This window comes from Mustelus asterias, chromosome 12 (assembly GCF_964213995.1).
Source record: "Mustelus asterias chromosome 12, sMusAst1.hap1.1, whole genome shotgun sequence".
In the NCBI taxonomy this organism is placed as follows: domain Eukaryota; kingdom Metazoa; phylum Chordata; class Chondrichthyes; order Carcharhiniformes; family Triakidae; genus Mustelus; species Mustelus asterias.
The window spans coordinates 5,825,394-5,851,582 of record NC_135812.1 but is presented as its reverse complement, the minus strand read 5'-3'; the positions used below and the strand labels follow the sequence as shown (position 1 = coordinate 5,851,582).

The following is a 26,189-nucleotide window of genomic DNA, read 5'->3' as shown; positions in this document are numbered from 1 at the left end:
ATTACAATTGTTGATCTGTGGCACAGTGGTCAGCACTGCTGCCTTACAGCGCCAGAGACCTGGGTTCAATTCCCGTCTCGGGTCACTGTCTGTGCGGAGTCTGCATGTTCTCCCCATGTCTGCATGGGTTTCCTCCCACAATCTGAAGGACGTGCAGGTTAGGTGCATTGGTCATACTAAATTTTCCTTCAGTGTACCCGAACAGGCGCAAAAGTGTGGCGACTAGGGGATTTTCACAGTAACTTAATTGAAGTGTTAATGTAAGCCTACTTGTGACACTAATAAATAAACCTTATGTACCGACATATCACATTTTAGCTACCTGAAGCATCAGAACTGTTGGTGAAATTTCTTTATAAAATAAAAAATAAATATAATTGCTCCAACAAAATCCATAGCGTATGCATTTTTTGAATGATCATATGTGGCTCTGATTGCAAGGCTCTATAGTCTCATCTGATGGATCAGATGATTGTGAAGTCCTCTCTGTCCCAGTTTATAACATAGAACCATCTGGTGAGATTATTGCTCAAATATTCTGCTCTACAGAGTTTTAAGACATTGATTTTGCAACATTGTAGATGGCTGAAGGAGCTATATTTATCACAACCTTTTCCTCCAAAAAGAAAACTAAACTGCTTGCTCTGAATTATAAATAAGCGTCTTATTTAGTTTAAAGTGTTCAGAAAGCAAATAGACAAATATTTGTTTTTCATTAGGGTATGTGTACTAATTAATTTGGTTTTTCTCCAAAATATCTTGCTTTTTCTAAGTCCTATGTAAAATTAGCAGATTCTGTTGAGAAGAATTTTGGTTTTCCTGAAGAATCGGGTGCATTCTGATGTTCTTAGTTGCAGGTATATCATGCAATAAATATTAAACCTGACTCATCAATGTTACTTTTGACATGTTTTGTTTCCAGTGATTTATTTGAAATCCAACTCTAATTTTTCATTTCCTCTGTGATTCCTTTTAATTCTTTCACTTTACCTAATGTATTCATTCCTTACCTCATTCATTCCCTGCTGCTCTGAAATCTTGTTTTATGGTTATTTTGTGTACTTGGGAATGAACAGAGTTCCCCATAACATTTCTTTGCTTAGTGATACTTTTGTTTCTTGGATCATTTGCTTCTAATTCTGACATGACACTTTTGTCAGTTGGTATTATTTACTTCACTTAGAATGAAATTCATTTGGGCTTGAGACTTATAAAACTTTCACTTAGGTTTTGCCTCACGACAAGGAATTAATGGCTGATTTGTTTCAATATCTTGTTTCTAGCTGGCTAAAAGAAAGTTCTGGCAATCTGGTGGAGAAGGAATATGAAACGTCCTGCAAAGTCTGGAACGGCAAGGAAATGCTGAACATTTTTCATAACTGGGGATTAACTAGTGCTACGTTTTCCATTTTACAGGTAAATTGGCTCTTTAATTAGTGTAGTGAGGCTTTGATAAGACACAAAGCCTTAGATATAGTATGTAACCTTCTGTACTTTCAGAATTGCACTTTGGAATCCATATCTTGCTTCCCCTACCACAATCTGACTAAATTCTAGCTGAGACTTCAATGTAAAGAACTTCCACAGAATTAGAAGTTGTATTGTTAAGTGCCGACTATAATTTGTAGCTGACCATATACCTGTTGTGTAGCAATGAGCTGTAGCCTCCCTACCAGAGCTCTGTGCATGACATTTATTTTTCATTTTTAAACTGGTTGATTGCCTGTCATTTTGGACACGTGAGTCAAGACTAAATATGCTTCCAAAATACATTACTGCGGTTAGAGGCTGGAGGGATTGTTGAGCCTAGCATGGAGAAGCAATTTGGTTTTATTTTAAGAACATAGATTCTGTCTTTATTCTACTTTCATTCTAAATTGCAGTGTTTACGTTTTATAATAGAAATTGCCTATGTATACCTGTCACATTGTAATTATACCCTCTTCCCTCTCACTGGAGGTGCTGCAGCGCCACAACTGGTGTGGAAGTATCCTTATCATGCAGCAAGTTTACATATACTTGTGCCAGTTGTAAATATGGAGATCAAAGTAGTTGAGAAAAAGTGCATACAAGATATTTAATATATCATAGATGATTTTAGAGTGAGTACGAATATTTATCATAGCAACAAACAAAACTTTGCTTAGGTTTATGAAGTGACAAAAAAAAAAGCATTGGCTACCGTAGCACTTTTTAAACCTGGTTTGAAGCTATATTAGGTTTACAGTCTTCATGACATGTAGACCGAGGGTGTTGGCACTTCTGTCATCTGGAATCGGATCAAAAACTGACTTTTTTATTCATTCATGGGATATGGGCATTGCTGACTAGGCCAGCATTTATTGCCTATTTCTAAATGCCACTAAGAAGGTGCAGAATGCCTAGTATTTGACCTGCTGAAAGGTTAAAGTTTATTTATCAGTGTCACAAGTAGGCTTACATTAACACTGCAATGAAGTTACTGTGAAAATCCCCGAGTTGCCACTCCGGCGCCTGTTGGGGTACACTGAGGGAGAATTTAGCATGGCCAATGCACTAGCATGTCCTGGACTGTGGGAGGAAACCAGAGCATCTGGAGGAGACCCACACAGGCATGGGGAGAATGTGCAGACTCCGCACAGACAGTGTTCCAAGCCGGGACTCGAACCTGGGTCCCTGGCGCTGTGAGGCAGTGCTAAGCACTGTGCCACCGTGTCGCCCTTGTAGCCAAGTATTTGTATGGCTAGTTCTGTTTCTGGTCAATGTTCTTGTAGCCACAGTATTTATATGGCTAGTTCAGTTTCTGGTCAATGTAACCCCCAGGAGGTTAATAGTGGGGGAATTCAGTGATGGTAATGTCTAACATTCAAACTGTTACCTATGTTTCAACAGCACTGCAGAGGTGGTTATATGGTCAAATGTTTATTTATTAGTGTCACAATTAGGCTTACATTAACACTGCAATGAAGTTACTGTGAAAATCCCCTGGTCGCCACACTCTGGCGCCTGTTCGGTTACACTGAGGGAGAATTTAGCATGGCCAGCGCACCTAACCAGCACATCTTTCAGACTGTGGGAGGAAACCGGAGGAAACGCACGCAGACACAGGGAGAACGCGCAGACTCCGCACAGACAGTGACCCAAGCCGGGAATCGAACCCGGTTCCCTGGCACTGTGAGGCAGAAGTGCTAACCACTGTGCCATCATGATTTGCTGAGAGCAGGTAGCCTATTCAGCCCCCTTTCAATTAAATATGATGCACGAAGACAGAAGAGGAGAAGCAAAAATACAGTTCAAAAATATGTATAGTACATTTTAAATGTCTAAAACTTAGTTATTTTTCTAAACAGGGTAGGGTAGATGGTAAGATGTTTTCACTAATGGGAGAATTTTGTACAAGGGACATAGCTACAAGATAAAGGGCTGGTCATTTAAGACCGAGGTGCATAGAAATTTGTTCTCGCAGAAAGTGAATCTCTGGAATTCTCTGCTCCCAAGGAGGCTGAACATTAGAAGTGTGGTGAACCATCGTTGGTTACCACTGTGGGGTTATTCCAATGTTACTGTTGGGTTAGGGTGTTGCCACTGTGGGGGTTGTTATAATGTTGTTGGGTTAGGGTGTTTACCTGTGGTAGATGTTGTTATGGCACATCCCGGTCGGGCCCCGCCTCCTGGGGAGAGGTATAAGACCCTCTGCTCAGGCGGGACCCCTCCAGTCTGAATTGGTGTACTCGTGTTAGATAGTTCCATTGTTTGCCAATAAAAGCCTTCAATCGCTGAAGCCTTGTACCTCGTGCTTGATTGTCGCGCATCAAGAAGTATTCAGAGTGGAGGTGGATAAATATTTGATAGATTGAGGAAGAGAGGGCTAATGGGAAATGGCACAGAAGAGGAATTGTGGCCGGCATAGATTAGCCATGATTGTATTGAATGGCGGGGCAGGCTTGAAGGCCCCGATGCCTAATCCTGCTTCTATTTCTTGTGTGAATAGCAAACCTCTGCAGTGCTGTTAGTATTAATAAATTGCTTCAGTATTCCCACAATTAAAACAAAAGAGCCAGTAGTCCAGGTTCATTTCTGTGAAATAGATAACCTCAGCATATCGACTGATTCATAGATCTTTATTTTTATTGGTCTGCAGTTGTCAGTTTCTTGTTTATATTTAGGCGTGCAACTTATGGAGATCTCCACGTTTGCAGTCAGCTGCAAGCATTTAAAGTAAATGATTTTACAGTGCTGTACTGTTTATTTCTACAGCTGTTTACATTCGGAAGTGCAGCACTTAATGTAGGCGATTAATGGGCAAAAGCCATAACTTATTCAGTAGTTGCTTTAATCTGTGCTACTTCAAGCTGTTTTTAGCATTTGAGTTTTCTTTAAATTGTAAATGTGAATGAGCTTTCGATGTGCAGAAACACCTGGATGCTGTGCTGGAGAAAGAAGAGAAGGTACTTGTGCGGAATGGACAGCAGGAGTCGGTAACAGTCCCAACTGTAAGTGCTTCAACACAGATGGTACTGAAAGGACTGTTCATGGTGCTTGATTATCTCTTCAGGGACAAGAGCAGGTGAGTGCTGGAATCTTTTTGATGGGATCTGTTCAGACCTTCAAAGCTGTGGTTTAATAAAACCCTACAATTAAAATGGAGTGTGGTATAATAATTATCTGGAGCTATATCGCTATGAACATTTATGCTTTGTTTAAGAAGCTTACTGTAAGTTTCAGACTACTTGTAATTTGAGCACAATCTGATTATAAAATGCAATTTCTGGCCATGGCGCAAATTCCATTATGTGCTGTAATCATCTTACAGTTTTGTCGGGCATGAAAATGAAATGGCACCTCGTTGTAGCTGACAACAATCAGACTCCTTGTCTGATACAAGTTAAAAGTTAAAGTTTATTTATTAGTCACAAGTAGGCTTACATTAACACTGCACTGAGGTTATTCAATGAAAATCATAGTAATCACAGAATTAAGAAAACAGCATGGTAGCATAGTGGTTAGCACTGAGGCCTCACAGTGCCAGGGCCCCAGGTTCAACTCCAGCCTCACATAACTGTCTATGTGGAGTTTGCACATTCTCCTTGTGTCTGCGTGGGTGTCCTCCAGGTGCTCCGGTTTCGTCCCACAGTCCAAAGATCTGCGGGCTAGATTGATTGGCCATGCTAAATTGACCCTTTGTGTCGGGGGATTAGCGGGTAAATGCATGTGGTAACTGAGATAGGGTCTGGGTGGGATTGGTGTTGGTACAGGCTCGATGGGCCAAATGGCCTCCCTTCTGCACTGTAGTGATTCTATGATTCTAATTCAGTTTGTTCCTTCATTGTGCTTGTCTCCATTCCCAATCTTAAGCAATTGCAATTGAATACTTGTAAAAATGATTTGGGGAATCTTGTTTATGTACCATGGCATTCCTTCCTATTGTGGCTTATAATGAAACTTCCAATCTACTTGTGACACTGTTTGTGGGTAAATATTCCAAAAATTCATATTCTGAAACTGTCACTGGTTTGGAAGGTGCTGTTGAGGCAGACTTAGTGAATTACTCCAGTGCATGTAGTAGATGGTACATACTGCTGCTACTGTGTGCCACTGTTGGATGGAGTGAATGTTTAAAGTGGTTGATGAGATGCCGATCAAGTGAATACTGGTAGGGAGTGATTAGTATGGAGGGCAGCACAGTGGTTAGCCTCTTCTGTCTTCGTGCATCATATTTAATTGAAAGGGGGTTGAATAGCTAGCTACCTGTTCTCAGCAAATAATGGTGACATTAGCACTTAGCATTTCTGCCTCCCAGTGCCAGGGACCCGGGTTCGATTCCTGGCTTGGGTCACTGTCTGTACGGAGTCTGCACGTTCTCCCCGTGTCTGCATGGGTTTCCTCTGGGTGCTCCAGTTTCCTCCCACCGTCTGAAAGACTGCTAGTTCGGTGCTTTGGCCATGCTAAATTCTCCTCCCAGTGTACCCGAACAGGCACCAGACTGTGGTGACGAGGTGATTTCCACAGTAACTTCATTGCAGTGTTAATGTAAGCCTACTTGTGACACTAATAAATAAAAAAATGTTGCAAACCTGTTTCTAACTTTGCACGCTTCGTCATTCTGGCTAAAAGAAGACTTCGGTGTTGGAAGATCGATTAGTTCATGAATAGCAATTGTGTTGTTTTTTGAGAAGAAGATTTCAGTGGTAAAACATCAATATCATATTTTTGACATGATAGATTGTTCCCATAGATTTGCCGATGACTACAGAATAGCAGTTCAGCAGGCTTACAAATGGACAAACCAGCCAGATATTCCTGATGAAAATGGTTTCTTTGCGCGCCCTCGAAACAGGAGAGGTTCACGCAAAAAGACAGCTGTACTGACCCTGAGCTTTTGGTGTTTAAATCCAGCAGTGGTGAGTATTGTATTCTAATTGCACTCTGAATGCTTTTACATTGTCGGAAAGTCAATTGATTCTATGGGCAAATGCAAAAAATAGAAAATGCTGTATTTTTAAGTTACGTGCTGTTAAATCATTGTTTTTTTACTGTTTGTCAGGATTTTATTCATTTTTTTTGTGAATTTCCCTCTATCATTTTGTTCTGTCTTTCCAAGCTGTGCCATGGAGTGCACACTAGCTCTTCATAATTGCCTTGTGCATGCTCTGACTGCATGGACCACCTTAGCCATCCTCCCTTTGGCCCCGCCGCGCCCCCCCGGCTCCCCCTGCTCCGCCTCTCCCATGTCTCTCACGCCCACTCCCTATTTGTGCACAATCTTCCCACTTCCCCCATTGCCCATGCACCTCATCTGTTCCTCCTGTTCACCATTCCCCTCCTGACCCACGCACCGCTCTCTCCTCTTGTTCTTTCTTCATTCCACCCCTGCTGCCAGACTGAGAGCCATTGTGCTTCTTGCTGCCCAGTTGGCAGTAGAAACGTTCTGATTGGTAGGTTTAACCTGATCTCTCACCTTTTATGTTTAACCACCTAACACGAGTTTGTACAGCTGAATTTAAATGTAGAAGGTTCAAATTAAAATATTTTTTGATTTAATTTTTCTTGTAGGCTTTTTCAGATCTTAATTGTGTGAGAACAATTGTGCTAACATCTGGAACATTGTCCCCAATGGATTCATTCTCTTCAGAGTTGGGTGTGAAGTTCAGTATCCAGTTGGAGGCTAATCATGTGATTGACAACTCCCAGGTAACCAGTTGCATTGTTTATTTTCCAACTACAGATTCAGTGCCCACATTACCAGAGGCAACCTTGACGTTATAACTTCTCTTCTGTTAAGTTGCCAGTCTTTGTGATGATGGCACATGTATCCAGCCTATATTAAACTGTTTTTTGTTATAGACCTTGAAGAGAAGCATTTTTTTTAACACCTGAAATTCTTTACTTTTGAAAGCAGAGAGAGAATATTTTCAGTGAAAGTAAACGGTTGGCCAGGAATATCCTTGGTACATTATCAGAATTTATACCCTCCCTAGACCACCATCCATTTATTGTTCATATAGTCAACCGTCTTCAGTGACAATTCACATCCGTGGTTGGCCTAGGTATAAATAAGGTATGACAGCACAAGTAGGGGATAAACCTGGAGCACTTGAATTACCACCATGTGTTTTGAATTCCTTTGGAGAAATAATTCGCAAATGCCTTCTGTTCAAAGGGAGAGATGGTGTAGGTGATGATGTGTCATAACTTAGTCAAGTTTCAAAGTGGTGACCCATTTTGAAGCCATTAAATCCAACGTTCTTCCCGTCTCCTTGGCTGCGACTCTTGCCACAATGTATTGACAGCTAATTGGCCACCTGTAATTAAGGTGGCTTTTATTTTCAAATGTTTTCCCTACTGTTTTATTTCCAGTACATAAAATTCCAGAATTGTTCAAACAAATAAGTTGTTAGCGGTAGATGTAACCCACTTATTGTAAAGTAGTTTGGGGTGCCTGACGATGCGAGATGACATATCTTGAATACAAATTCTATCTTTTTTTTTGTTCCCACTTTTCTCAGGTGATGTTTATTAAAGTTCAAATGTTCATCTAATATTCCATCTACACTGAATAGATTCACACTGATTGTGAATTCACCGTCATAGTAATTGACCAAGCACACTAGTCGGTTCCTCTTTCTTTCTGAAGTGGAGATTCTGATGCTTCTGATGAAAATCGAGTGCAAATCTCCTGCACATTGACCTGAAATTTAATAGTTAGCAAATGCGTTGTTCGTGGAATATAGGTGGTGGCCGGAATTAGGGGGTGGGAGAGTGGTGGTGAGCAGTGATCTTCTCCGTAATCTCTGTTCAGTTTTTGTTACCCATGAAGTGTTCGATAAATACAAAGTCTTCCAGAGAAGTAATCCTGACTAACTGACTCACAATTTGCCCAATCTGCACTAATATATCCCATTATATTTTGCGTAAAATAGATGGCTTAAAAATAATTATTCCTAAAATGTTATATTTTCATATTATTCTAAGACTGGTTTATAAAAATATATGTGGAGATCTAGAGATTATTCTCCCTCTGCTGTAGGCACTTGATTAAATATAAATGTCTAACTTCATCTGCTTGGAATCTATTTGACTGGTTGCAGATGAGACAAGATGGGTGAAAGAGTTAAACAGCTCGAAACGAAGCATGGATATAGTCTACATACACAGCCCATTAAATCAGTTCAAAGTTTCACATTATGTAGATGCACCACAGGAATGTTTGAGACTTCATTAGTTTTACGTTTTCAACTTGAGATTATACCATCTGGTGAGGCCTGCTAATAGCATTCTTTATTTTGGTTAACTTGAAATAATGAACAGCACGAATTTTATACAGAACAGGACATGTGTGTACTTAACTCTTATTTAAACCTTATTAATAAATACTGCATTAGATCAAAGGAAACCAGGGGTGAAAATTGCATTTGTCTGCAAAATGTTAGTGTAGAATGTTGACTGGGAGACCACCAAGGTAATGAATACAGGAGCAGATAGCATGGCCGGCAATAAAAGACTGATATATGCTCTTAAAATTTACATTTAAAATGTTCTGTTTTCATTACATTGCAAAACTGTGTGTAAAAAGCAAGGGCATTTTCCAAGTCTGTCATTGGTGCCTCTCAAAGTTTTCAATGGAGGAACGTTTTTACAATCTTCCTGCACACTTTCGTTGATTAAAAGGTGAGGGTTGGCAACATAATGCACATGCTTCAAGAGTCTATTGTCTATTGAAGCTTAGGCACGCTTGCCTAAAGCTCTGTTTGTAACTTTTTACCCCTAAAATTACATTTAGTTCAGGTAAGGGTGAACAGAGCTTGCAGTGAGATTTGACCCCAGTAATTTCACCTGAAGGATAGGTTTGCACATACAAACTCTGGTTTATTCTTTCCCTTTTCAATGAGAGAATAGCATAGTGATGCAATCCACTCTCAGAATCACAAAATTGTTATGACGCAGCAGGAGGCCATTTAGCCCATTGTGTCTGCACCAGCTCTCAAGTGAGCATCCTGGCTTAGTGCTATTCCCCTGCCTTTTCTAAATACCCCTGCAAGTATGCCACCTTGAATGCCTTGATTGAACCTGTCTCGATCACACTTCCAGGCAGTGCATTCCAGACCTGAACTACTAGTTGTGTGAAAAGATTTTTTTCTCTCATCTCATTTGCTTCCTTGGAAAATCATTTTAAATTTCTGCCCTCACTTTCTTGGATCTTTTACAGTCTAATTTTACAATCTATTAGCAGCACAGTGGTCAGCACTGCTGTCTCACAGTGCTAGGGACCCAGCTTCGATTCCCGGCTTGGGTCACTCTCTGTGTGGAGTTTGCAGTTCTCCCTGTGTCTGCGTGGGTTTCCTCCGGGTGCTTCGGTTTCCTTCTGCAGTTCAAAGATGTACAAGTTAGATGCATTGGCTGTATTAAATTCTCCCTTAGTGTACCCGAACAGGTGCCGGAGTGTGGCGACTAGCGGATTTTCACAGTAATTTCTTTGCAGTTTGAATGTAAGCCTACTTGTGACTAATGAATAAACTTTATTTAAGTAGGGACACTTTATCCCTATCTACCCTGTTGCAGTTCCCTCATGATTTAAAAGATATTGTGGCCTATCACCACTTGAACAGATAAAGAATGACACTGTGATAATATATGAAATAAATGAAAATTTTTACAAGGATTCAACACTGCCTGTTATTTTTTTAAATCGCATCTATGAAGTTTCTGGTCGATCATAGAGATATAAATGCAAAATTTGTGTCCTCCTCCACATTAAGCTTGCTCTGGAGATAATCTAGTTTAGGAATTTCAGTTGTTCTCAGTGGAATAGATTTGAACACCTCATCCTCAAACCTCAATAAACAAAATTTGATTAAAAAAGCAAAATTCACAGTTTTAGTGACTATCAGTGCCTTCATTTTTGTTAAATCATGATGTTGTAGTGTACAGTGTTTGAAGACTGCATGCTAAGATTTTTTTTTGATTATTCAAGGTATGTTTGTAGGGGTGATCATAGCAAGGTTGGTTTAGTAATTTGCTGATGAACTGCGAGATTATGGTTTGCTCCACTAGGAAAGTTAGCCATGCAGTGATTATTTGTCTGGAGGGTTATTTGGAGACACTTAGACCAAAGCAGGAAAAAATAGAAGGGTAAATTATGCTTCTTGAAACATTCAAGATTATGAAGGGGCTTGACAGGGTCGATACTGAGAAGTTGTTTACCCTGACTGGGGTATCTTGAACAAGGGTGCTCAGTTTCAGGCTACATTAGGAATGTATTAGAAATACTTCATTCTGCTGTGCTAACATTGAGTGTCAAAGATCATGTTGCAGCATATTTCTGTTTTTTGCCATTTTGTTTGTGCTATGCCACGATCATGTTTTTTCCCTTTTCCCTTCATTCCTGAGCTTGTGTTTCGTAGCTGCAATCTTAATCCAAAATGGCGACCAAAACTTCATTATCTTTTACAGTTGGAGCTTCAAAGCTAAATAAAAATCACACTTTGTTACAGCTCTAGTTTAAATGTCAGCAGTTGGGAAATTACCTGTACATCTGTAAATTGTCAGTCAACATCAGTGCTAGAGTACTACTTTATGAGTTAACAGTGGTTATTAGCAACACAGTTAGCCTCATAATGTCTTAAGTTTTCCTCCATTGGACTTGTGCAATATAATACAGAAGCTTATGTTACGCTTCTGTAGTTGAAAAATACATTGGCTGGTAGATACCTTAACTACTTCACTGCTGAAGGCCTGCAGCAATTTTAATGACATTTCAGTATCTGTTGTTCATGGTTTCCTACAAACTATTCTTCATTATGTTTTTAATACAGTGCAAGATGCCCTATGCATGATTTAATATTTTAAGAATATTTTTTGTACAAGGCAAATTGATCCATTTCTTTTACCATGATATCTGATTTATATTTTAAACTTTAAATTGAAAAATCTGGAAGATAATGTGCTAAAGATTGACAAGCCGCAACCGTGTCAATCAGCAATAGTTCTGCTGCCCCTCATAATTTTCACAACTCCTTCGCTAAAGGCCCTGGTGCATGCTTCTATGAATGCCAGCAAACTCTATGTTGCGTAAGTGATCATTTTTCATGTTGAACTTGAGATATAAAGAAATATCTTCATTCAAAGGGTTGTGAGTCTTTGGAATTCTCTCCTGAGAGTTGTGGTTGCTCAGTCGTTAAGTATATTTAAGAAACCCATAGATTTTTGGATATTAAGGGAATCGAGGACTGTGCGGATAGTAGTGTGGGAAGGTGTAATGGAACTATTGGCAATTGTTCTAAAAACCCATCTGGTTCATTACTGTCTCTTGGGGAAGTAAATCTGCCATTGCTACCTGGTCTGGCCTACGTGTCACCTGAAATGACCCAGCAAGCCACTCAGTTCAAAGTCAATTAGGGATGGGCAACAAATGTTGACCGTGCCAATTATGCCCTCATTCCATGAATTTTTTTTAAAAAAGCATCGGGTGTTTAATGTCACCTAACCTGATATGTAGGGTGGGTTTCTCCGATCTCATTCATCCTGCCCCTGCTGCCAGCGAGAATGGAGAATTGGGCTCAGCCAAAACTCCATTCACTGCAACGGCATGGGAGAATCTCAACTGTAGATAAGGTCGGTGGTTTCCAGTGATAGTCTTAGTACTACATAATGCAATGCATTTACTTAAACTATTGGGGAAGTTTTAAGATAAATTCTAAGGATTGATAAACTTTTTGCTGACTGTACCAATAATGTAGTTAATCAAGAAAAAACAAATGTGGCAGAATAGCTATCAACAATTAACCGGATTATGTCTCTGATATAATGAGTGAGATATCTATAACAGCTTCTTCCCTGCTGCCATCAGACTTTTGAATGGACTTGCCTCGCATTAAGTTGATCTTTCTCTACACCCTAGCTATGACTGTAACACTACATTCTGCACTCTCTCCTTTCCTTCTCTATGAATGGTATGCTTTGTCTATACAGCATGCAAGAAACAATACTTTTCACTGTATACTAATACATGTGACAATAAATCAAATCTTTGAGGTTTTTTACGTATTTGCTACTCTCACGTAAATCTTGACTGGAACCATTAATTGATCTGAGGAAGCAAATATTTGTATATTTTCTTTGTTAGGAAGCGTATGACACATTCAGCATGTTTAAGTTTTCATGAGAACTATGTTCCTTGTCATCGGCATTAAATTTGGTTTCAATGAGTTTCAGCTACATGCTTCTTTATTTGCTAGTTCTTACTTATTCGGCGCTTCCCAGATCATACCCTTTTTCTGGTTTTATCCCCATTCTGCTAGCCTCAAAATCTCCATCACTTTTCCCACCATTTAGTGGCGTGCAAGTGTTGAAGATAGATTACTAAAGCATATGGCCAGGAGCATCGTAGCCATCCCAGATGCAACTCCAAGAATGATTTTTAGACTTGGCAAGGAAAAGCACACAGCTTTGTTATTTCACACTAAGGTTTAAAGTAGAAGTTGGATGACACATTAGACAGGCTGTTAGTCCATTGATATACTGTGTTAAGGGGTTAAGTAAAATTCAGAGATGAGGAAGAAAGTTGCAAGATATAATGTAAAGAGAAAGGTTCATATAAAAATGTCATCCCATGTTGCATATGTAAACACAATTGGCTCAATTCTATAATAGCATCAGTATGGACCAAGATTAATTCATTTAAGTTGTAAATTCCTGCACCATTGTTGTACTTGTAACTGAACTTTTACTCTTTTCTAGGTATGGGTCGGAACAATTGGAATGGGACCAAATGGGCGAAAACTCTGTGCAACTTTCCAACACACAGAGACATTTGAGTTTCAGGATGAAGTTGGAGGTTTGCTGCTGAAGATTTGTCAAGTTGTCACTCAGGGAGTACTCTGCTTTCTACCTTCATACAAGGTAACAAAATAATAACCAATATTTCGTTGATCGCATGTGTTATTAATGCATTTAAAATGTTGTTTATGATGCTGACCACTGCAGAATAGTACATTTCTGTACGCTTAGAAAATATTCAAAATTGTAACAGGACGACTGTCTCACTATGTGTTGTTATTTTACTTGATGAAGCCAGTTAGCCAGTCTACGTTTTCACAAAAGCAGTAATGCTGATTTCAAAGCAAATATTGCCAAATCATTTCAAAATCCAATGGCTGCACTCCGTATGTTTGTTTCGTTTCAATTTGGTACCAGTTAAGATGAAGTTATAAGCAGTTAAAAAATAAAATGGACTAAAGGTGACTGGGAAATAAAACTGAAGAAAAATTATCTCTATGGTTCTGAATTCCTGTGAATAATTTCATTAGTTAAAATGATCAAACCCCATTATTTGTCTATTTCTATAAATGGACTCTGTTCTAATCAAGAGGCAGGCAGGTTTGAAAATTTTAGTGTATCTGGGTCCTGCTATGCTTTCCTGTTTCCTTCGGCATGGTAGCGCAGTGGTTAGCACTGCTGCCTCACAGCTCCAGGGACCCGGGTTCGATTCCCGGCTTGAGTCACTGTGTGCAGAATCTGTATGTTCTCCCCGTGTCTGCGTGGGTTTCCTCCATGTGCTCCGGTTTCCTCCCAGAGTCCGAAAGACGTGCTGGCTAGGTGCACTGACCCATGCTAAATTCTCCCTCTGTACAGGTGTCGGAGTGTGGCGACTAGGGGATTTTCACAGTAACTTCATTGCAGTGTTAATATAAGCCTACTTGTGTCACTAATAAATAAACTTAAACTTCTGGATGTGTCCCATGTTGACATGCATAAAAAAATGATGAAACCACACAAAGCGGTTGTGAGTTGCTCTGGTTAGATGCATCATTGTAGTAACTGGTGAAACAAATAGGGACCCTAAATGCCAGACCTCCTTTTAAGAGGAGAACTAACGTATTGGACTTCAAAATATTTAATAAAAATTGGGAGATATTTTCAATATGCACTTTTGGAGAGCAAGAGAATAATTTGTTGGAAGTGCACTCTTCCTAGTAGAGCAAATGTTTATAGTAAATATCACAGTAACTTTTACTCTGGGAAGAAAGAGAATGAATAATTAAACAAGATAGGACTGGCACAATTTGTTAGATACAATTTTTTTCACGAGAAGGATCCACTGAAATCCAATGTAGACAAAAAGGATGTAAGTAAACCCTCTCTGACAACTGTACAAGCCAAGTTAAATGAGTTTTGGTGAGTCTTGATCTAATTCTTTCTGGCTACTTAAAAAAATGTCCATTGTTTAGTGGCAAGTAATACAAACTGTCAGTGTAAATCAAAGAGGTAAGGAGAAAACCTAATGCAGTAGGTGACGGTCTTAATGCGAACCTATTCCTGACGAGTAACCTTCACCACAATGGAGAAATTGTACTATTTTTAAGTATGTGTACTAACTGAATACAATAATGAACAATGAATGGAAATCAAAAGACGTTTTGTAACTATATATTACTCTTATGGATTCTGGAGACTAAAAAGTTAAGTTTCAGAATACTTTTAAATAAATCTTTAAATTTTACAATTAATTTGCATTTGAAACAATGCATTTTTTGTAGAAGACTTCTTACTGAATTAAATATATGTGAGATTATTGTTTGTTTTCAGTTTATCAAGTGAAGCTAAAATTAACAAGTACAATGAAACATTTTATTACTGCAACCTTTGGGACTGACGTTTTGGTGGTCCTTTTACATGGGTGGTCATGCAATCATGATTAATTTGCTGTTGGGACCAGCAATAATGTTCACTGTAAACGGGTGGTCCCTATGTGTGATAGTGTTCTGCAAGGCGGATTTTTACTTTAAATTGCAGGATATAATGTTGGTTGGAATGTGGTGCTTTGTATGTTGTGACTGGATAATCCTAACAATGATATTGAAAGTGATGATTTTAGTGTTAATACTGTTGTTGTGAATTCATTTATTTCCCATTTATGAATAATCAAGAGAAGTCGGGGGTAGTGGAGTCAGGTGGGGATACGACAGCTTAAAGTGTAGTAATTGCACTACTACTGTGGTTCTATTGATGAAAAAATCAAAGGAACGATTATTGTGAGACTGATGTTGACAATATATGGACAAAATTTTAAACTGTTTGTTTTTGTGAGGTTATATTTTTTCCTCGTGTGGTTTTTATTGAAGTGTCCACACTTGGCTATAAGGGCAGGGAAATAATTGATGACTATTTAAGAGGCGATGCGTCAGAGTGCAATTTGATTTTTCCCTCAATTTCTATAGTAAAAAAATTAATCACTGTTAAATGTCCTCCCTTACGGTATAGCTGGGAATAAGAACATAACCTTAACATCCGTGCCATTTTAAGACAGCAGTTAGGGAACACTTGTTCACGCGAAGGATGGCAGAAGTGTGGCTCCCACACACGTAAAGCTGTAGACTCCAACTCAAATAATCATTTTAAATCTGAAATCAATAGATCTTTTGCTAGTTAATGGTATTAATGGATATGGGGCAATGTTCCTCATAAGTGGCACGGCTGTGCAGCAGTCCAAACCTTCCTGTGTGCTTTGCACAAACTGGCCCCTTTAAGTTACCACGTGTATATGGCTGCGCAAATGAATTTCAGGGAGGTTAGTGCTTGAATCATCTGTGCACTACAAAAATAAATTGGGGGAATGTTGATTATGGCGACACTGTTGGCAAATGGTGTTAGGATACTGATCAGCCATGGTTTCGTTGAATGCTAGAAAGGCTGAAGGAGCTGACTAGCCTATTCCTGTTTCTGTGTGTCTAACTTGAATTGCGAAATTGAAGGCATAATTCATTGCTTTGCCACTCGGCATTAGTGCTCTTAAAACTGTGTAAAATGTTTTGCTGCAGGGGAAAACTAAAATTGTTTTTGAATGTTTTGCCATTATGTTGCTGTTAAGTGAGCTTTTTTATTTAGTTTATTACGACAATTTCTAATCCCTTTCTTTTCTGAGCATGTGTGGTTCCATGAGCGTCAGGTGTATTCTGGTATCTTATCTGAGTGACATTCTTAATATAGCAGCTTAAGTAGTGAGTGTTGATGCACTCTTTGATAGCAGCAACATTTACAGTCCTGTCCTCACGAATGTGCACGATTCTAGCAGCGACCTGTGGATCATTAGAAGTGGAAACTGCCAAATTTTCCCCTTTCACTCCCCACTCCTGGATATTAAGGCCAGGAGTAATACTCCTGCTGCCAGGTAGGCTGAAACTAAGTAACAACGAAGATCTGAGATCTATCTTTCTACATGGTTTAGCTCACACGCACTTCTTTAACCAACTCAACCATCAGGGACTCCTTGACTGTAGAAGGTACAAATGATAGCAGTTATTTGCCTTCTCAAACCAGCTCTCCAGGCTTTTTATTGGGGGGAACATGTAAGGTGAATGACCAACCAAAGCTTGCTTCTCCCTTGTCCTTTGAAGGCTTAGATTCCTTGCCTGGTGTGGAGCTGCATGGGTGTGGAGCACATTTGATACATCACTTAATGTTCATGCGTGACACTGAGTTTTGGCAGGTTGCCGGACCACAGAAATCACAACCAATTTTGATCCTGCCTTTATCTGCCACCCTCTGGTGCACATTGAGCAAGGAGACCAGATAAATATTAGATTTGGAAATCATTGGTAATTTTATTCCCATTTCTTAAGGAAGCCAAGATCAATTGTAGCATGGTTAACCAACTCTCCAACTGGTGTTAATGAAAAATGCATAAATGTGGAAATTGAATCATCTTGGTCTGCAAAGCTCAGTTGAATGCTGACTCAACCTGCTCAGCCATTGGGAGAACTCAGCATTGAAGTCGCTTTTTGAAGTGCGTTTACTTATCTCCAAAATCTCTTATTTAACAGTAAATTATACGATGAAACAAAAATGTCATTTGTGACTTTGTGATATAGTGGTGTATTATTGCTTACTCTGTAGAATGTTAGGCCACAGGATCTGTATGTCCTTACAACACAAGTCCTTGACCCTCAGCTGTTGGAAGAAGCATTGAACAAAAATGGTTGGTTCCTTAGTTGATGACAAAACAGTATTGCCTAGAAATTCTTCAGCTTTCTTAAACGCAAAATAGGTCAAAGAACTCTGAGGAAAAGAAGAAAATTACTTTGAAAGCTGGGGCAATTTATTTTTTTTGGGACATGGGTGTCTCTGGCTGGCCAGCATTTATTGCCCATCCCTAGTTGCTCGAGGGCAGTTGAGAATCAATCACATTGCTGTGGCTCTGGTGTCACATATAGGCCAAACCAGGTAAGAACGGCAGATTTCCTTCCCGAAAGGGCATAAGTGAACCAGATGGGTTTTTCCGACAATCGACAATGGTTTCATGGTCCTCAGTAGATTCTTAATTCTAGATTTTTAAAAATTGAATTTAAATTTCACCATCTGCTGTGGTGGGATTCAAACCCGGTCCCCGGAACATTAACTGAGTTTCTAGATTAATAGTCTAGCGATAATACCACTCACCTCCCCGATTTAGAGATCTGACAGTCTTTTAATAATAGGACAAAAAGTACTTGAAACTTATTTATACTCGCTGATGAGCAAATTACTACTTTGACAAATCAAATCAAAGAACAAAGAAAATTACACCACAGGAACAGGCCCATCAGCCCTCCAAGCCTGCACCGACCATGCTGCCCGACTTAACTAAAACCCCCTACGCTTCCGGGGACCATATCCCCCTATTCCCATCTCATTCATGTACTTGCCAAGACGCCCCTTAAAAGTCACTACCGTATCTGCTTCCACTGCCTCCCCCGGCAACGAGTTCCAGGCACCCACCACTCTCTGTGTAAAAAATCTGCCTTGTACATCTCTTTTAAAACTTGCCCCTCGCACCTTAAACCTATGCCGCTAGTAATTGACTCTTCCACCCTGGGAAAAAGCTTCTGACTATCCACTCTGTCCATGCCTCTCATAATCTTGTAGACTTCTATCAGGTCTCCCCTCAACCTCCCGTCGCTCCAGTGAGAACAAACCAAGTTTCTCCAACCTCTCCTCATAGCTAATGCCCTCCATACCAGGCAACATCCTGGTAAATCTTTTCTGTACCCTCTCCAAAGCCTCTACATCCTTCTGGTAGTGTGGCGACCAGAATTGAACACTATATTCCAAGTGCGGCCTCACTAAGGTTCTATAAAGCATCAACATGACTTGCCAATTTTTAAACTCAGTACCCCGGCCGGTGAAGGCAAGCATGCCGTATGCCTTCTTGACTACCTTCTCCACGTGCATTGCCACTTTCAGTGACCTGTGTCACTTTCAATGAGCATTTTTAATCGTACAGTCGCAATGTGAAAAAGAAGTTATATATTTGAAGGAGTTACTTAATGGTATTGCACTTAATGGAATTGTCTATCGCAATGAATGGAAAAAAATTGACTTAAACAAAATAATTGTATTTTTCTGATGTACACTCAAATGCATCATTAAATATTTCATTAAAACCAGTTGACATTGCAGAATAATTGATTTAATTAAATGTAGTGGTGTCTAGTGTTGGAAAATGTCTCAGTTAAAGCTTTGCCTTGGTTTACGGGATGCCCCGTAAACTGTTTAAGGTCTCATAAGAATAGCCCGAGAGTTCAGCATCCTAAATAATGTATGTTCAATGTAGTTTCTGTGAAAATCCATCAGATGGCTGCAAAGGCCAAGGTTTGTAGCTGTTGGCATCCTTCTGTCTATGAAAGATGATGGAGAGACTGCAAGCAATCTATTTCAAATGGGGTATCTTCACATTGTGCACCTTGGCTGAAGGGGCAATCTTTTAGAGGTAGACTCTGCTACAAGTGCTGCACATTAAGCTTCCAAGTGTCGTTACAGTTCTGTTTTCGGCATTGGCACCTGTTTCCAAGTATTTTTGAAGAGGAACTTTGTGAGTGCTGATGGTCATTTGGCTCCAGCTGCCTCACTGTATAGAGAGTTTTTGGTTATGCGACCACCTTCCATCCTGCAGACATGCCCGAGCCAATGAAGTCACCTCTGTTTGATAAGTGCTATCAAACGTGGAAGCCCTGCCTTTGAGAGGGTTGCCGCATTCATGACAACAAAGGGTGAAAATTGCTGAGCTTCTTTTCCTCATACTTGTGTCATCCATGTTTCACAGCCATAAAACAAGGTGCTGAGAGGGGCCTTATAAACCATCAGCTTGGTTCTAAGTGTGTGCTTGATATTCCATGCATGTTTCTTAAATCGGTCGAAGTTATCCTGATACGTGTATCAAGTGGTGCAATGAGGGATAGATTGTCTGTCATCGTAAAGCCAAGGTAGCAGAATTTGCTCATCACTTCTAGTGGTGGGTGTTATTAATGATAATAAGGTAGAAATCCAGCACCTTGTTCCATGATTATGGCTTTCTTGAAGCTTATAATCAGGGACAACAAGTTGCTGACATGGGAGAGACAGTCCATGAGTTTTTGTAGCTGAGGAGCTATGGTGTACAGCCAATTTTCCCAAAAGTCTTGTCAAGCTAACGGTGTCAAATGCCTTTGCAGATCAATGAAAGTAAGATAAATATACCCTGTTTCCTGCACTTCTCATAGCTGATGCATGGAGAATAATAGGTCCATAATAAATCTGCCAACACAGAAGCCAGACTGTGCACTGGGGAAACCACCCTGCAAGTACCAGGGTAAGGATTGCACGGCAATTGTCCAGGAAGTTCAAACTTCCTCTGGGCAATTGCCCTGCACTGGGAACTATCCGAAAATGTGATTTAAATTGCAAACTAAGGATGGTTCCAACTGTTTTACTCACCCAGAAAAACTTAGAAGAATTAAAACCACTTTGAGCTCTCCCCCACCCCCCTCCCCACCACCCAAAGTCTCACCCTGAAAGCCCCCATCCCCCCAAATCCCACCCACTAATCTTATCCACTTACCTTTTCCCTAGTTTGTCAAACTTTCTGGTCCTTTTAACTTACTTGCTTTACAGGAGGACTTGATGTACTATACAGATCATGTCTGGCCTGAGTTGGAAGGTCAGAGAAATAGGAATGGTTGGATATTAAGGTAATTATGAATGGAGTAGCAATCCGACTGAGTACTTCTTCATCTGCCAATTTTAGGAGAACAACTTTGGTGATGAGAGGACCAAACGGCCACTTGATCCTTTCATTGTCAGAGAATCTCTTTAAATTCAATTTTGTATTTTCTAAGGCAGGCCTTAACTCAAACAGAAGCTGAGCTGAAAAGGAAAACAGAAAAAGAAACAGAGCAGGTAAGTATAGAAAAAGAACTGATCCTCCTAGTTTTTAAGGGAGAAAAAATAAATTGAGGTATGGAAACCAAAACTAAAGCTTCTGGTTGGAAGCTTTGTAAGGACACAAGTCAGTCCAACTTAGCAGTAATTGCTGCTGAGCCCACTGACACAGTATAAGCAAGTGAAAGAACTGAAGAAAATGGAGGCTAGATCCAGAAGCTGAGACTCGGCAAATATATAGTTGCTGTTCTGCTCCTGTTACTTTAAGATAACATTGGTGGATCTACACCATCCAGAGCAAGTTAAGTAGGTTTCTGCAGTTGTGTGCCATTTGTGGTGAAGGCCACTCTGATTGTTGCTGTTCAGAATAGCTCTTCGGAGGGGAGGAGCTGAAATTCCTTGTGAGGAAGGCAGAGGCCGGGATTTTACGAGCCTTGCCTGAGTGAGGCCAATGGAGAATTCTGTTCCCCCATTCTGTGGTGGGCAAGGCGGTAAAATTCTGGTTTGAAGCAATCCATGACTAAGTGTGATCATTAAAATCTGCACCTGTGCATGCGAGAGATTAATGAAGCATTTAAGAAATTTGGCTGTATGGTGCAGTTCCATCTGAAGAGTGACAAACCACAGACAAAGCTCTTGATTCTTCAGCAGGCTGTTGCTGTTATTTTGAACCTGGAACAGCAAGTCCGAGAGAAGAACTTGAATCCTAAAGAAGCTTGTCTGAAAAGAAGAGAGGGGGAAAAAATGTTGTCACATCCACCGCCACTCTCCCTTGCAGGGACTCGCCCGAATATGGAAGACACACCTAACTAAATGGGCCCGATTTGAAAAGAGGCCCATGGTGCCAGATCAAGAGACTATTTCCTTGACATTATTTTACAACAATGTAAACACTCAACCCAATCCCCTTTTTTTTGTAAAATGGCGACACATTAAAAGCAGTCACGAAATTGAATCACAGATGAGAGAGAATGAGTGAGGAAAAAGAGAATTCCCAGTAAGCAAAGTACAACTTGGGGGACAAATTCTAAACATATCATTCAGAATGTTGAGCAGTATGTTGCAAGCTGTTAATGTACAGGCTCGAGGCTGAATGGCAATCTTCTCCACACTGTGGAAAATGCATTTGTGCCTGAACTTCTATATTTAAAAAATATAAATAAATAAAAAATGAATGGGCTGCTGAGCTAATTTATAAAATCTGTCTTAATTTTATCTGTGATTTAATGTGCAATTTATAGTTTATATTTGATCACAATTTTCCTGTTAATTCATGTTTAACTCATGTTAATGCTGGATGCTGCAGGATAGGTAGTATTTAGTGTTTGTTTTGTTGACGTTTCTGGCTTCATTTCTTTAATAAATAATTGGGAATTTGAATTTCATCTGCTTTTCAAAAAAAAGTTACAGTCTCTACGAAGAACCGAACATCATATATAGCTTGTAGATTTCCATTGTCACAGGCAGTTTGGATTTCTTTGCATAAGTCGATCCAATGTTTATTTGTGCAGTATCTCCCTTCTTTTGCATGGCTGTCCTTGGCTACTTTCAGGAAATGCAGTGTTTTAGCTGTTGAGTTATGTTGCGCATTCATATAGGCTTTGTTTTTGCATCATTGACAGATGCCATCTCAGCTGAGTTGGTCTCAAACCAGTCCTTGTTGCAGGTTCCACCTTTATCAAATGATGCTTCTGCTGCTTTATAGATGGTTGAAGCTTGGAAACCACTAAGCTCATTGATAGCAGCATCTGCGCTTCCTAGTAAACCTTTGGGTGGCAGTTGCTCTAATGACAGTACAAAGAGCTCGGTTTTGGCATCACTTTTTGTACAATGGATGTTGATGTGTGGCCGGCTATTGTGTGTGGAATGTGAGACTTGCGGGGGCGCACCTTCGCTTTGCTGCGACCAACAGAGTTCTCAGTATTGCAGTCCGCTCTGTGGTTGAGTGCAGGTGTGGAGATGGGCAGATCGTACCATCTGATGACCAGATCCGGTTGGTGTCAGTGTCCAGCCATGGGTGACATCATGGCCATCATACCAAGGGATGGTGATGGTGGTGTCTGGGACACTTTCTGTGAGGTTAGACTCTTGAGTGTGACTATGTCAGGCTGTTGCTTGACTAGTCTTTGAGACAGCTGTCCCAATTTTGGCACAAGTCCCCAGATGTTACCAAGGAGGACTTTGCATGCTCAACAGGGCTAAGTGTTGTCATTTCCAGTATCTAGGTCAACACCAATCGCTGGTCTGTTCAATTTCATTCCTTATCCAATTCTCTGTAGCATTTTGGTGCAGTTGAGTGGCTTGCTAGGCCAGTCAGAGGGCTCTTAAGAGTCAAGCACACTGCTGTGAATCAGACCAGGCCAGACCAGGTAAGGACCATAGGCTTGCTTCCCTGAAGAACATTAGTGAACCAGGTGGGATTTTATGATATTCAACAATGGTTTCATGGCCATCATTAGACTTCTAAGTCCATCTGTTGTGGTGGGATTTGAACCAAGGTCATCAGAGCATTACCCTGATCACTAGTCCAGTGAAAATGCCATTACACCACCGTGTCCCTCTAAATTGTGTTTCACCCCTCCCTCAAGTAAAGTATCTCTGATATGAGTAGTCATATGCCTTGTGTTGATAGTGTTGCAGTTCATTCTGTCAAGAGGTTATTGTTTCCTACCTGATCACACACTTAGAGTCATAGAGGTTTACAGCATGGAAACAGGCCCTTCGGCCCAACTTGTCCATGCCACCCTTTTTTTTTAAAACCCCTAAGCTAATCCTAATTGCCCGCATTTGACCCATATCCCTCTATACCCATTGTACCCACGTAACTAAATGCTTTTTAAATGACAAAATTGTACCCGCCTCTACTACTACCTCTGGCAGCTTTTTCCAGACACTCACCACCCTCTGTGTGAAAAAATTGCCCCTCTGGACCCATTTGTATCTCTCCCCTCTCACCTTAGACCTATGCCCTCTAGTTTTAGACTCCCCTACCTTTGGGAAAAGGTATTGACTATCTAGCTCATCTGTGCCCCTCATTATTTTATAGACCTCTATACGATCACCCCTCCAGTCTCCTACGCTCCAGAAAAAAAAATCCCAGTCTATTCAGCCTCTCCTTATAACTCAATCCACCAAGTCCCGGTAGCATCCTAGTAAATCTTTTCTGCACTCTTTCTAGTTTAATAATATCCTTTCTATAATAGGGTGACCAGAATTGCACACACTATTCCAAGTGTGGCATTACCAATGTCTTATACAACTTCAAGATATTCCAACTCCTGTATTCAATGTTCTGACCGATGAAACCAAGCATGCCGAATGCCTTCTTCACCACTTGATCTGGAGCCAGCAATTTCTCACTTCAGAGGCAAAAGCCAGTGATGTATACTATACAGAACAACGGATAGGAAGGATTGCTGTAGTGTATGGTTATTTTCTAGTTTTGACCTTGTGCCAAGAGTCTTATTATAACTTTTGCCTACACTGGCTCTAAACCTATTTAGAACTACGTGAATTTCTGTACTGAATCCCAACCATTTGTTCTGCATGTCATGGTGCTCTGTGTTTAATTCATTGCTGGTAAGTGTATAACTAATTTTTCAGCATTGTTTTGCACACTTATCTGGCACATATTTAATATGAAATAGTTGTACGGCATGTGGTAGTGAAATAAATACTCATTTATTATGAGAAACCGAGAATAGATGACCTTTGTAAGGTACTGTATTTATACAATTAGTGTACTGACTGTATACTAACACAAAGGACCATGTCATGAGGTGTTATGTCTTTTTGGACAGAATGTAGTGATCAAGCCTGACGTGCGCTGTTGCTAACATTTATTATTGTCAGTGCAATGCGGTATGACACAGGTCATGGGCCACTTCATTGTGTAAGTTGAATTTTATATTGACAAAATTATGGTTTAAAATTGCTTTAAGCATTTTGAATATTATAGTTTCATTGGTTGGATTCTATTGATGACTGACTAATTGCCATAGCATTTGCGGTATTTAATTGTGGGTATGGCACTGCAAATTCTGTACTTGGAAGCCCGTATTATTATATACATAACACAATAGGCTTTCAAAAATTAATAGAGAAGAAATTTTGGATTTTGAAGAATGTATTTGCACATGACAACACATTATCACTTTGGGGAGCAGTACATTTGAAGACACGCGTGTTCAAATCAATGGTTTGCGCACAAGTTCTTGATCTTGGCTAAGGGCTCTTCATTAATTCTAAACAAAGTTTACCTGTATCCTTGTGGGAAGAAGAAGAGAACTGAAAATTGAGTTGCTCTGGATTTCTTTTATTGCTTTTTGGGATGTGGGCAGTTCCTTAAAGGTAGCATTTTATTGCCCTGAAAAGATGGTGATTAGCTTCCTCCTCAAGCTGCTGCAGTCCTTGTAATGGTACTCCCACAGCGTTGTTGGGAATTCTAAAATTATGACCCAGCAACGGCAGATGATCACTGAAATGTCCAGGTCAGGATGTTGTACGACTGAAGCTTGAAAATGATGGTGTTCCCACAGTATGCTGCTTTTGTTCGTTCTTGGTAAAGTTTGCAGAAGAGGAATATGCTGAAATAGCTTGGAGCTACTCCGGTGCACCATGTAAATTGGATATACTGCAGCCTGTATGCTAGTGGTGGATAGGGTGGATATTGAGTCCATTGTGGGAGGCATTGATTTAGTGAACTGCTCTACCCAGGATGATAAACTTTTAAAACAGTGTTGCAGATGATCTCATCTTGGCGAGCGGTGAGTATGCTGTCACACTCTGATGAGCCTTGTAGTTGGCATAAATGCACTGAGAAGTCAGGAATTGAGTCAGACTTTGCACATTTCCCAATTTCTGTGATGTTCTTGTAACCTCAGTATTGGATTGGTTGCTTCATGTCTGCTTTTGGACAATGGTGATCAGTGGTGTTGCTGATATGCCATTAAACGTCAAGGGGTAGTGGCTATGCTTTCTCTTGTATGTGATAATTACCTGACGTATAGGTGATTGCCCTCCAGGCCTTAGCAGTTGATCAGTGTAACATATTTTAGTGTTGCTTCTTGTTAGATTGAATTCTGTTGGTGAAACCAAGAAGATAATAACTTGGAAGTGATTAATAAAATATTATAAAAATGTTTAGCCATGATTCAAAATTTCTTTCTGAAGTCTTTTCTGGAAGAAACAACTTGTGAGCTGTCACCTCATCACCCAAGTCAGGAGGGTTTTTAACCTATATCAAGTCTGTACTGTAAAATACAGGTGATTATCTCTTTGGATAGTTTAAAAACAAGAAATTTGATTTGAATGTTAACTTTTGGAAACTCTAACAGTTCACAACAAAAAAATAAACTTAGCTGGTTACGATTTTGGAATTCAGAAAATACTAATCTTTGCTTTTCTGCAAATTTTCTTCATGGTGTTGAAGGATTTAGAAAATAATTCATTAATTTTCAGAAATGCTGCTTTCTATTGGATTTTTTTGTTTTATTTGCAAAACTAGTTTCTGCCCACCTGCCATGTTTGATTCCTAGAAC

The 26,189-nt window shown here is 40.0% G+C and overlaps 1 protein-coding gene across 1 annotated transcript in view; it reads left to right on the top strand.

Annotated features, from left to right (window-relative positions):
- Positions 1-26,189, top strand: part of brip1 (BRCA1 interacting helicase 1) — a 206,643-nt gene that overhangs the window by 43,145 nt on the left and 137,309 nt on the right. The window contains exons 10-14 of the mRNA XM_078224638.1: positions 1,284-1,416; positions 4,392-4,546; positions 6,215-6,380; positions 7,033-7,170; positions 13,216-13,377. Coding sequence (XP_078080764.1) covers positions 1,284-1,416; positions 4,392-4,546; positions 6,215-6,380; positions 7,033-7,170; positions 13,216-13,377 — 754 coding nt within the window. The remainder of the gene's footprint in view (positions 1-1,283; positions 1,417-4,391; positions 4,547-6,214; positions 6,381-7,032; positions 7,171-13,215; positions 13,378-26,189) is intronic.